Source organism: Rhinopithecus roxellana, chromosome 5 (genome assembly GCF_007565055.1).
Source record: "Rhinopithecus roxellana isolate Shanxi Qingling chromosome 5, ASM756505v1, whole genome shotgun sequence".
NCBI lineage: Eukaryota > Metazoa > Chordata > Mammalia > Primates > Cercopithecidae > Rhinopithecus > Rhinopithecus roxellana.
The window spans coordinates 107,075,021-107,088,979 of NC_044553.1; the positions used below are offsets into that span (position 1 = coordinate 107,075,021).

Sequence of the window (13,959 nt, forward strand, 5' to 3'; positions counted from 1 at the left end):
ATGGTAAGGAGCCCTAAAAGGTAAGGGGAAGAAACAAGAGTGCAGTGATTAGGGGAGAGGCAAAATCTGCTATTCTAAGGTCCTCGGCTATAGAAGGAGGAGATAATATCACTGGAAGGGATCTGTGATCAGGGTCCAGAAGGCTGTCTTTTTCTTTCTTTTAATACATTAAGATGAGCAAGATCTGCAAATGTCATAAGCTAGAGAGATGGAGCCACTGGAAAGGATGAGTTTGATAATGAATGGGAAAGAAGGGCTGGCACCACACCCTTGAGGCAGCTAAAGGGGTGAAGTGAGGGCATCAGGCTTCAGAAAGAATAGGGACTTCTTTTGAGTCCAGAGAAAAGTTAAGTATAGGTTTGAATGCACCTTGAACAGCACATAGGGGCTTTAGAAAGGTTAAGATTTGCCCAAGGGCTCCCCCTACTATACTCTGAAATCCATTGTTAACATTTGCTCTGCAGCACCCTTCCCATGGGCTGCTCAAAGCCAATGACTGATCATGGCAGGAATATAACTGCAGGGAACCCATTCCCCAGAGACGCAGGACTGCTCTGATTGTTGACTTTGGCTCAAGGGCTCATTATTGCCTTCCTGAACTTCCCTCAGACTGTGTCAGCTTTGGATACTTTCACCTGACCTTCCCTCCCTCTCCCCTTCACCGAGAGCCAAACCTGTGTTGCACAGGCTGGCTCTCCCAGCTTTGCTTGGCTCTCTCTCTATACATTATATATATCATATATAAATTATATGTATATTAAATATATATTAAATTATATAATTATATATTATGTAATTATATATACACACACACATATATATTTGGACAGATTCTCAACTCTGTGTCTGCCTCCTGGGTTCATGCCATTCTCCTGCCTCAGCCTCCCAGGTAGCTGGGACTACAGGCACCCACCACCACATCCTGTTGATTTTTTGTATTTTTAGTAGAGATGCGGTTTCACCATGTTAGTCAGGATGGTCTCATCTCCTGACTTCGTGATTCACCTGCCTTGGCCTCCCAAAGTGCTGGGATTACAGGTGTGAGCCACTGCGCCCAGCCTGGCTATTTTATCTCAAAGTAATTTATCTAATAAAATCCATGCACATCTTTAGCCCTGTTGGCGTGGGCATCATGGAGGACCCAAACACAGCCCCCTATAGGCGCAAGTGGATAAAACCAGAAAGGCTGAGCCAGGGAATTTCACATCTCTCAATGTTGAGCCCAGGGAGATCATGATGGGTCTGAATGTGACAGCAAAATGGGTGGTGGTGGGATCCTGGTAACTTTCTTTTATAGAGATGTTTGCAGCTTACTGTGACAGCCCACCGGGCATGAGGTGGATTTTCAGAAAGTTGAGGCAGATGTGACCATATGAAGATAGGTGTGATTATACACAAACTGAAAAGGAGGTGGTGGGCAATGGGGGAGGAGGTCTCTCCCAATTATCCAAGAGTAGGAAGTGAAGCCAGCTACTGTGAATATGGAGAGTCGGTGGGGTGGGATCCTGCAAAGTGGTTTCAGAAGAACAGTGGGAGAAGGAAGATAAAGCTGGTAACAGCTAAAATATAAGACTAGTGGGAAAAGGAGATGGCAAAGTAGTAGGGGTGGGAAGCTTCCAAATGACAAAGCTGTAGGCCTTGGGAGACTGGATTTTATACTGTTAAGGGAAACCACCAGATGGTTTTGAGATGAGGCACATGTACATCATCTGATGTACATCTTAGAAGGACCATTTTGGCCATTGTACAATGTATGAATGGAAACAACAGATCAGGTAAGAGGCAACTGCAATCATCCAGAAAGGAGACGGGGCTTAGAGTAGGGTGAGAACAGTACAGATGATGGTAGATGTGTTAAGTTTCCCTCTGGTAAACTTTTCTCCCAGTGAAATATGAAGCAAGAACATCAACTGAGAGAGTGGCTGGATGGGTAGATATGATCATGCTCTTATTTATATATTGGAAGTGTAGGAAAAAAGGTAAAAAAATTAATAGTTACAAAAATTTGTTTTTTAAAAAAGCCTGCATTTTTAAGAAGAGGCTTAAATTTTTTCACTGCATTCTATTTGGAGCATTTGGAGACTTTTTACTGCATTTTTTATCATTTTTTTTTTGAGATGGAGTCTTGCTCTGTCACCAGACTGAAGTGCAGTGGCATGAACTCAGCTCACTGCAACCTCTGCCTCCCAGGTTCAAGTGATTTTCATGCCTCAGCCTCCCGAGTAGCTGGGATTACAGGAATGCACCATTATGCCTGGCTAATTTTTTGTATATTTAGTAGAGATAGGGTTTCGGCATGTTGGCCAGGCTGGTCTCGAACTCCTGACCTCAGGTAATCTGCTCACCTTGGCCTCCCGAAGTGCTGGGATTATGGGCGTGAGCCACCGGGCCCAGGCTATATTTTTCTTGATAAAAGATCAGCACACCCAAATCCTCCTCCCAATGAAGTAACCACTTTGTTTCTTTTTGAACTCATTAATTTCTGCAATTTTTGTTTGATGCGTCAGTAGTTACTGACACTCTTCTCTGTCCACCAGACTCTCCTCCACCCTCCAGGGTTTTCAGCTCTGTCAAATTCATAATGCATCTCTGTGTGTGTGCATAAGGATATACACTTGTACAAAACGCAGCCCATATGACAAAACCATTTTTACAAATGTTTGCCTTTTAAAACAAAAGGTGTGTCATATATTTTTATTAAATCATAGAAACATTTGTATACAAATTTTTTCACTTTGGGAAAACTGGAATATTAAACAGCTGGGTAACAAAACAGTTGAAAGATACATCTCACTTTAAATAGAAACAAGTTTTAAGTTGTCACATTTATTAAAACAAAAAATGTTGAAATAATTGGTAACAGGTTGTTGACTTTTTTTAAACCTTTAGACCACAGAAATAATATGTCTTATAACCCTCAACTTTAAGAATGTTTTTTATTACTTACATCAACCACGAATTTAAAAGATAGTTAACTTGAATTCTGAATACAAAATCAACATCCTTGTAACTACACAGGCTTTTAGAATACTGTAAATGCTGAATTTCAGGAGATGGTTTCATTCCACAGGACTGATTAAACTTCCTTTCTACAATGGAAAATGTATATAACAGTGTGGAATATATTTCAGAATAAGTTAAATATTAAGACATACAATATGGCAATAATGTCCTACTTTTTTTCCTACCAAGTAAATTCAAAAGTTCATCTTAATCTTAAACATTTATAAAAGGGTGAAGACTGAGGGATCCAGTGATACAGAAAATACACAACAACCATCAGAACCACATTATCTATGGCAGAATATGTACAAATGTTCCTGCCAAAATCATGCTTGCATTCATTCCACAGGTGACCAAAAATAACAGACTTTGAAGTTCACCAAATGAAAATGAGCGGTGATTTTGACATTTAGGTCATCACTTGTTCTGCTTCTGAGCAGAGATCCAGAGGTGACACAGTGCAATATCTGCACTCACACCAAACACCACATAAGCACAAATTAAATATTATCAAAATATTTTTAAATTAAATTGAAGACCATTATTTGAGTGCATGAGATATTTTCCCCTTAGCTTCTTGAGTTACAGAACAAGAATTAACAAGGAACATGTTAGAGGCCAACCCAATCCTCTGAGAACTCCCTGGGGTAACATATGAGACCTTTGGCGCAGGGCTGAGGGGAGGGACAATTATCCACTCCAAATACAGGGATGGTCTCAAAAAGTCAGTCTTCCAAACTCAGGTCTGGATTTTAAACTAATTGAAGAAGGAACTGAAAATGCTATCTTTGGGACTGGTGAGTCTTCTTCCCCAGGACACTTCTTATCCAAGACCCTTAACACTGCAAGCCTCATTTAAAGCCACCCCCAGGTCCTGGGCCCACTGGTGTCGATCTGCAGACCTGGATCTGTCCCAGGGAACATGTAAACAAATCTGGGAAAAACTGCATTTCTGCAAGTTTTCCTTGTATCAGTGAAAGACATCTTGGACCAAGAAAAATGATAGGAAGGGCTGCCCCAGTGTCATCTTCCCACAAGGTTTGTCTTTTGCTCATTCTGCTGTGGAAAACTATAAAGTCAAATCAAATAATTTTGCCAGACTGACCCCAAATGATATTAAACAGAAACATTTCTATGGACTACCTTATTCCTGAATTACGAAAAAAGCTTATCTGAGCATACTTAGTTTGCCATCTTGTTACTGGAGGTGACTTGGAGATGAGGCCAGGCTTTTGTGCAGGTTGGGATTCTGGCTGTGTCTGTTTCGACTGCGAACAGACGAAAACATGGTGTTGCAGCCTGGTACTTTGCATTTGTGGAGCTGCCGGAGGTGCACAGTTTTGTAGTGGGCCCTAAAGGTCCCTTTGTTACTGTATGTCTTTTGGCAGAGATGACAGGTTATGGGCAACCCAGAAGGCAGGCTAGCAAGGCTCTGGTCAGCCTTCTCCATCAGGACACAGATGGGGTACTCATCTTCCCCAGGGACAAGGCTTGACCCTTCACAGTTCCCATCACTGTCCTCCATAAGCACAGTGCCTTCCTCACTCACCCCGTCAGAGTCCCAGGAAGAATGGCTGCTACTCTCTGACTTCATGCTTGAGGTAGTGCTCAAATCCAGGATGGTGCCCTCGCTCAAGGGGCCAGAGTTGTAGCTCTCCAGGTTGGCACTGTGGACTTGGGTTATTGGGTAAACCAGACTGCCCATTCGACTTGCTCCTTTGAAGATGACAGATGTCTGGGAGGCTTGCTGTGTAAAAGCCACATCCTGATAGGCTTCCTTAGCCACATCTTTCAGAAGGTAAGCTGTACGGAAATGATCTTCACTGCTCTCCAATGCTTCTTGGCTCAATGCTTTTTGGTGGAGGTTTAGGTTTGAGCTGTGTCTACAAGAGTGAAAAGATGGTTAGTAATGGGTTGGGTTGTTTTAGAAACAGCCATCATTCTGAGTGGAGAGACTTGGTAGATACCAGGAAAAACATGTGGTATGGGAGCACTGATGATAAGGGGGTAGGCCCCCATGGGATGTAGCACCTGTCTAGTGGATACAGGCCCACTGTTGTTCACTGCTTGTCAGAAGTTAGTGTTCACCAAGAAAGTCGACAGTCTGGAAACTGAGAATATGTAATCCTGATTTCCACTATCTGTTTGATGTACTTTCTGTACCTTATGTACTTTCTTTACATGAGCTCACTGTTTCAGAGCTACGGGTTTGACATACCCCTTCTTCCAGGAAGCTTTCATTAACTTCTCATGGTGCCCTCCCATGTGCCCACAGCAGCACTTCCCTCATTGTAGAAGTCATCACATTCAACTGTAATTGCCTGTTTCTGGTCTGTGTCCCAGAATGGCTAGACTACATCAACTAGATCAGTTTAACGGGGACACTGGAACCAGGAGATCCCAGGAGAAAACTGGTCACAAACTCTAAGGAACTAAGAAGAGGGCTTTATTTCAATGAAATCAGGAAATATTACCTTCTGGGGCTGCACTGTCCAATGATAGCCACTAGCCATATATGGATACTGAACACCTGAAAAATGGCTAGTACCATATGTTGAAAGGATATTTTGACTAAAGTTAAATGTTATTAAATTTTATTGCATCTGGTTTCTTTTTTACAGTGGCTATTAGAATATTTAAAATTTCATATGAGGCTCGCATCGTATTTCTATTGGATAGTACTTGTCTAGAGCATTGACATACACTTCATCCCAAAAGTTCTACAAGTGTGGGTGAGAATCCGATTGGCTGTAATTGTTTGTGTATGTAGCTGAGTTCATATTTGTAATGTTTCACTATCCTATACCAGACAGAAGTTTTGCAAATGCAGCAGAATAAGCATACCACCAATCTTCTACCCAATGATTACTCTCGAAGGACAGATAATGAGTATCCATTATGACACACACCTTTTAGTCATATTATCATTTGGAAGTAACTTGTAAATCAATGTTGGTCTTCCTCAGAAATCCTCTGCTAACTTTTGATAAGCAAAAACAGTCCTTACCAAGGGGCTTACAATCTTAAAGGTGATGAGAGAATTATTCCAAATAGAGAAAATACTCCCCCAATACATATCAGAATTTATGGCAGAGTCAAGTTGGGAAAACACCTTCACCAAAATAACTAAAAATTGAACTTTCTAAATCCCCAAAGATGTGTGTGGGAAGCTTTATAAAATGTACAAAATCTACTGTTCAACTTCCATCTTCTATTCCCTTACACGTATTTTCTAGACATAATCAGAATTATACTCCCAGATCACCCACTTTGCAAGCAGCCCTTCTTAACTCCAACTCTGCCCTGTGATTATGTCAGCATTCTGGGTTGAAGAAGCTGGTATGTGTCGGCAGAAAACCAGACACTGGGTTGACATACAGGTTCCAGTAAATACAAGTGGTTAAAAAGAAAGACAATCACTTTTATTGGAACCTTGTAAAGAAAGGTCCCTACCGGAACAAAGCAAACCTCTGGGCCTCATACTCAACTCCTGAGTATTCCATGCATACTAATGGCCAACTTGTGGGCTCTCTCTCTCCTCTCAAGCCTTAGTGGGTTAGATACATTTCCTGAGGTGCCATGTCCCCTGAGACCAATAACTACAACAACTGTAAAAACCCTCTGGATCATGTACCAAGGCTTTGGTTTCTAGGACTCTGCTAATCCTGTACTCACTGCCCAAGTCTCCATCTCTTCCCTTCAACCCTACAACCTCTACATCTCTCCTCCAACTCTTCCTCTTGGCTTCTATTTTGATTAGTTCAGACCAGTGGTTCTCAAAATATGTTCTGAGCACCCCTAGTGATCCCTGAGGTCCTTTCAGGGGGTTCCTGAAGTCAGAGTTTCATAATACTAAGATATTATTTGCCTTTTTCACCTTGTCTCATGAGTGCACAGTGGAGTTTTTCAGAGGCTACGTGACATGATTTTGCAACACAACATATGCAGAGGATGAGAACCTAGCTGTCTTCTATGAAGTCAGACATTAATGAGATTTACAAAAATGTAAAACAAAGTCACTCATCTCACTAAATTTTTGCTTTGGAAAATGTAGTTTTTTTTTCATAAACATGTTAATATATAAAGTTTTACAATTAAAAAATGTTTAATTTCTAATGATAAATTTTGATAGATATAACCCAAATAAAGAAAAGCTCTTGAGTAACCTTAGGTTTTAAGTATTTGTAAAGGGGTTATAAGACCAAAACGTTTTAGAGTTACTGGTGTAGACATATCCCTTCTTCCAGGAAGCTTTCCTTAACTTCTCAAGGTGCCCTCCCATGTGCCCACAATAGCCTACATTTCCTTCACTGCAGAAGTAATCACATTCAACTGTAATTACCTGTTTCTGGTATAGGTAGGCCTGTACCAGAAGGCCTTCTCCTCCACTACAGAAGGCCTCTGTGGGCAGGGATTATGTCCCCAACACCTAACATAGACAGTTCTTAATATTCACTGGGTAAATAGGCATCCAGGGTGCTGTCCCAGTCCCTTCCTGATGGGTCTTGGTAACTGTTGCTGGCAGTAGCAGTGGCTCAAAGAGAACTCAGGTGTCCCTACAGGAATGTGGTTCTCAATCTCTGACGGAGAGAAATGGTGTTAGGTCTGGACGTGCCCACAAAGTCAAATTTAAAACACTGTAACTTAAATCATAGATTCTAGGTAAAATGCATTTCAAGCTCTAGACTAATTCGTGGTTTTAATTTATAATGCAAGATGCTTTCCTGTTGTGGTGGGGAAGGCTTGGATCTATTAGTACAAATAGGTCAGAACATAAGGAAATATTAAATCTATGAAAAAATAAGTATCAAATTAAAAAGTATCTTGAATCCAATATGCCTTCTAATTTAGTAGATATGGTAGGATAGAACAGTATCATAAATATCAAAGATAATATGACCAACATGACTGTCTCTTTATAACAACAGCTTGTTCACGAACAAACACTCCTCCTCTTGGAGGCTGGAGAAGGACTGGTTCACTAATTAGGGTACCTTGGTGGTTTGGTTCAACATCCTATCAGTAGATATACTGATTTAATATAAACATTTAACTAATATCTCCTGTGCTCTATCCTCTTTGCTAAAGACAATGAGTATGTTCTTATGAGCCCTGTCCAGGAATGTGTGTGGGAGTCTGTACATTTTCACCCTCTTAACAAATTGGGCATTACAACTTGGACCAAGTGGTGGTGCTGAACTGCTTCAAGTCAAGCTTGTTTCTGCAAATGTAGCATTTTAATATTCAGTGTACCATTTAGCATTTATCATATTCCATTTCATTGATAGGCAGCTGATCTTTTCCATAAGCCTCCTGGGGCCATCTTTTGGTATGCTTGCTCTTCCAATTTATAGGCTGGGGAGGAAGGTGACCTGAAGAGTGGTCACCTTAAGTGACTCAAGTTCATGAAGAAAAGCACAAGCAAGACAGTAACACCAGTGCTATCCCCACAATGATGACATACGCTCTATAGCGGGGGTCTTTGTAAACAGTTTGCCTCTATGAGTGTCATGAAAACTCAGGATCTTTCAACCAGAAATCATAGTCCCTGAAACAACCTGCCAATCACCTTTATTCTTTTATCTTAATAATTAAAAAACCTTCAATCAAGCAGTGATTCTTCCTTTCAAATGTAGCTGGGTAACTAGAAATAAAGGAAAATATTTTATTCTATGGATTTCATATTATCAAATGAAAATGAGTCAAGTTTTGGGATGTTATCGTGGTAATTTAAAAAGCTCCCTTCTCACTCTTATTCAAATAGTTATTTACGCTTTACTCAACCTGCTAATGTGACAACTAGTTCATGATATTTTTCTTTTTTTTCTTTTGTTTGAGATGGAATCTCGCTCTGTCACTAGGCTGGAGTGCAGTGGCGCAATCTCAGCTCACTGCAATCTCCGCCTCTTGGGTTCAAGTGATTCTCCTGCCTCAGCCTCCCCAGTGGCTGGAACATGACTACAGGCACACACCACCACGCCCAGCTAATTTTTATATTTTTTAGTAGAGACGGGGTTTCACCATGTTGGCCAGGATGGTCTTGATCTCTTGCCCTCGTGATCTGCCTGCCTTGGCCTCCTAAAATGCTGGGATTACAGGCATGAGCCACCGCGCCCAGCCGTAGTTCATGATTTCTTATCCCACACCCTCGGGGCCGGATATGTTTCTGAGTTCAGAATTTCTCAGACTTCAGAGAGGCAGAATGATGCATATAATGAAACACTGTTAATGCCTTATAATAAATCCATTACTATCTGTACTATATATATATTATAAATCCACACAAAAGGAGATTAAAGAAGATTACAAATAACCTCACATCACTTCAGGTCAGGTTTTGCAGCCAAATTAGGTTAGGTTTTTGGAAGTAAAAATTCATGAATGTTGAAATATGAAAATTCATAGAACAGTTTATCAAACTGTAGCCCCCAGAAGAGTAACACCAGCATCATCTGGGAACTTGTATTCATGAATGTTGAAATATGAAAATTCATACAACACTGTTTCTCAAACTGTGGCCCCCAGAATAGTAACATCAGCATCATCTGGGGACTTGTTAAAAATGCCAACTCTCAGGCCTCACCCTAGACCTAATGAAATGGAAATTCTAGGGTGGGGCCCATAACTCTGTGTTTTAACAATTCTCCAGGTGATTCTGATGTATGTTAAACTTTAAGAGCCACTGCCTTAGAAAAAATGATTGCCTACAGATGCCTTACCTGTCTCTGCTCCTGCGGGAGGGAAAGGTAGCATTACAGCCCTCTACTGTGCATGTGTGCATTTCTTTGACATGCATATTCTTATGATGCATTTTCACACTGCAAGCATTTTTAAAGGTCTTCTTGCAGATGTCACACTGGAAGCGATTTTCTTCTATCTGCCTTGCTAATGCATGTTGACCCATGTGCTCCAGTTCTTTAGAATCTTCAAGACAAGGAAAAGCCATTCCCCTGTTGGACAAAGCACTGAAGAGTCCCCCAGTCAGCAGGCGCTGCTGCAGTTCCATGTAGTCAGAAAAAGGAACTTGGGGCTCCATCCCAGGTGTGAAGTAGTGTTCATGGCCACTATCCTCGACCTCCCTTGGCACCATGATCAACGATGATGTCTGCTCAGTCTCCCTCTCTGAATTGTGTGTGGCCTGCTCAGGGGTTCGGCTGATGGCTCCACTGGACTCAATCACTGATTCACGATGGCAGGGCCTCTCTTCTTCAGTGAGAGGCTTCCCTAAGTTTCCTGACTGTGTGTGCTGCTCTTCAGATACTCTGTGTGACTGAGGACTGCAGGCCTCCTGCTCATCTTCACTGACCACCTGTAGGGGCATGTCTTCATCTGAGCTGAGGTTATGTCTTTTCTCATTAGCTATTTCCACAGCTTCTTTCTCTATTTTGATAGGCATACTGGACTTCCTGGATTTCTTCTTGGGAAGGGCATCAAATGGCATTTCATTTGAAACGAGCTGTTCTGGGATTGAAGAGGACAACAGCGGGAGGGAAGGCAGTATCCCAGGTGTGTTTGCTACCTCAGGCAGGTGTGGCTGGACTGTGGTAGAAAGGAAGGACTGGCTGGACTGTCTTTAGGTTGGGAAAAAGCACACCATTTTGCCCAATGTTTGGGAAGGCTGGCTGGCCTTTGGAATCCTCTCCTGAACCAGGGTAGCTGAGAGGAGGCCGACAGTCTGGGGACGTCACTGTGAAACCTGGGCACTTGTAGTTCTCAGAGCTGGCCAGGTTCAGGCTGTTCCTGAGGTCTTTGTCCCGGTTATTTCTGTTCATTGGCATGTGCAGCCGAGGGTTGGGGTTGGCGCTATGGCGATTCCGGCTCCTTAGGGAGCTGAACACCATGTTACACCCTTCGATGGTGCACTTATGCTTGATCTTCAGGTGGACAGCATTGTAGTGGATTTTGAGGGTGCCTTTGTCATAGAAGGTCTTCTCACATGCAGTGCAGAACACTCGGCCCTTCTTTGTACCAAGGCTATTCCTCTCAGGCTTCACTTTGGCCTCAGGGGATAACTGTGTCCTTTCAAACTTAGTGACAATGTTATATGACCTGGAGTCACTTAAATGGGTGCTGTCTTCTTTTTTAGTAATAGCATCTGGACAGTTTAAACACTGATCTTTCTCAACCTGAAATGGTGTGGAACTGGAAGTTAAGAAGCTGCTGTTAGGGAAGGACCCATGGACTTCCTGTCTGGGGTCCTGACTTTGGTCATGACCCTGCTCCAACATATATTGTTCGGGCAGTGACCCTATCAGTGCAGGAGGCAGAGGGTTGAAGAACTGGAAAGGCAGCATGAAAGTCATGTTGCTTATGAGGTTCTCAAAGGGGTGTATACTGCTGGGGTTTCCTTTGTCCACAGGAGTGGGGAGGCTAGAATTCCTGTGGCTGCAGCTCTCAATGAAAGCCCTGATATCTACGTTTGCTGTGGAAGGTGGTATGATAATGGATTGCTCTTCTTTCTCTTGAATTGCCATGAGTTCAACTATAGATTTGGTCTCTCCAAAACGAAGGAACTGCTGCAAGGTGGCCACTTCTTCCTCACTGGTCATGATGCTCCAGTGATCCAACACCTTTCCTGATGCATCCTAAACCCAAACAAGATGTTAGAAATGTGATTAATTTACAACTCTTTACGCTTTCCTCTAAAAATGTAGTCCACTAGACTATGGGATACTTTTGTGCATATAAGGAAAAGATGAACGCAGGGTTTTAGGGAATTTAGTCCCTGCTTACCCTACTCTCCCAGATCAGAAGCTTTGTGCAGACCATAAGCTGCACAAATATTAGCAGTACTCCTACAATTGGTGCAAAAGAGACAAATAAAATCACATTACTCAAGCATAAGTCAGGGAAATGTAGTGATTATTTTTCACCTCATTTCAGACCAATTGCTTGTTTTGCATTAGATGTAATAATTCTCCCTACTAAAATTAAAATATGTATCATTTGAACAATAGTAACTTCTTTATCTAAAGAGGATAGATGGAACAATCAAGCCGAGATACAGCTCAAGTATTCATTTGCTGCAAGTTTAATAATCTTCCTAAGCAACTAACATCAGAGAACAAATGAACTTGTATTGATCTATTGCGCACGTTCACAAAGCACAGCTGTAATTACACGGGAGTGTTGGAGATCTTTCAAACTCTAGCAAGGCCTAACTTTCCCCAAAACTACAATAAATATTTTATCACAGAACATGTATTTGATGGCCTACTGAGATTTTTCACAGTGCTTATAAGAGTTTTGAAGATGATAAAGAATGTAACATCATAAATTTTTCATGCACTAGAGGTTCAAGGTAATTGATTCCATATTTTTAATCCTAACACTAGAAAGCAAGATTATTAGGATCATTAAATATTGATCTATGTCATAACGTAAGATCATAATGCTACTCTACATAAACGGCTGTTTCTACTCTGCTGGGGGTCCTGCACTAGAGGTGAGCAAACATTTTTACAGGGAAAGATTATGGTCATTTGAGTTAAAAAGAAGTGAGTACAAATTCTGGGTCTGCCACATACTAGTGAAATGACTTTCAGCACGATTTTGAGGCACTCTGAGCCTCTGGTTTTTCGAATGGAAAATGGGGATAACATGCCTAACGCTTAAGATTATTGGGAAAGGATCTAGGTCTATAAAATTGTTTTTAGTGTTCATTTTAATTACATGGCCTACCTTAGTAAGACTGACATCTATGCTGGTCTTGGAAATATGTTCGCCTCCCATTTCATTGAAATCTTTACCAAACTTTAACATTTTCTAGTGTAATGGCAAGAAAATACAATGCTGTAGCTGTTTCATATCTTAAAGGAATGATGCTTCATCTCAGGAAACATGTTCTTTGCTTCTAAAAACACCTTGACAGCCTCTTTGGAAATGAAACATGAAGCCTACACACAGCATGATCTGGGAACAGTGGTAAACTACTCTGTAAAATAAAGAGAACAGAGAGGATGAAGGGCTTGGAATGTTGGAGAAAAGAAGAGAATGTATGAAGATGCCAAAAGAAAACTGGGGTGTGGGGAGGGAGGGAAGGAAAGAGGGAGGGAGATGTGTATATACACACACACACACACACACACATATATATATAGAGAGAGAGAGATTGAGAATGAGCAAATGCATACATGAACACAGAAATACCATAAAAAATAGAGCCTAGGAAGGAAGAACATCAGTGAGATGGCAGAAGGCTTTAAAGCACAGGAAGGTGTGCTATGAAATTATAAGTTGTTTGCTTTGTGATTCTTTAAGTTCCCTTTCTCAATTCCAAACTCTCAGTAAAATCTGATACAGACAGCATCTTGTGTCAGTAAGTAGTCTGGGACTAATGAAAGACATGGAGGCAGCACCTGAAATGGGGCAAATGGTTTATTGTTGAAAAGGTAGTTTAGTAAACGCCAAATCAGAGAATATGTAATGCTCCTAAAGCTTCACAGATACCTTGGACTTCCCCCAAGAACATGAGGTAGGGGCTTAGGCCATTAGAAAAGTATTAAAGGGAAAGATGGTCACCAAGGGCTGTAGCATTGGGAGGTAACTGGGTTACGTCAGTTATATCGGCACAGAAAACACCGTAGGAGGACAATGGTCGTGGTTACTGTACCTGCAGCACGTATCCACGGATGTAATCCTGAAGTGTCCAGTCCAAGGCATGGAGGATCTGGAGAACCTCATCTTGCTTCAACACACTGAAGAGCCGGTCCAGTAGGATTTTTAGGCGAACGGGGATGGCCTGAGTCCCATAGAGCATGAGGCTGCTAATATCAAACACCACATTGGACTGGACAATCTCCACCTGGCTTGTTGGATACATGGAGGGGATCCTGAGCTTACTTAGAGCTGAAAAATCAAATTGAGGAAATGTCATTTAGAAAAGTTCTAATTGTAAGAGAAACACTGCCAAAAAAGTAGGTTAGGACTAATTTTCGATTATTTGTTCCACAGAAA

At 41.6% G+C, this 13,959-nt stretch overlaps 1 protein-coding gene across 1 annotated transcript in view; it reads right to left on the reverse strand.

The window, feature by feature from the left end:
* Positions 1–2,678: 2,678 nt before the first annotated feature.
* Positions 2,679–13,959, reverse strand: part of BNC1 (basonuclin 1) — a 35,543-nt gene continuing 24,262 nt past the window's right edge. Inside the window, 4 exon segments of the mRNA XM_010369626.2 lie at positions 2,679–4,886; positions 9,723–10,525; positions 10,527–11,588; positions 13,616–13,851. Coding sequence (XP_010367928.2) covers positions 4,202–4,886; positions 9,723–10,525; positions 10,527–11,588; positions 13,616–13,851 — 2,786 coding nt within the window. The 3' untranslated portion in view covers positions 2,679–4,201.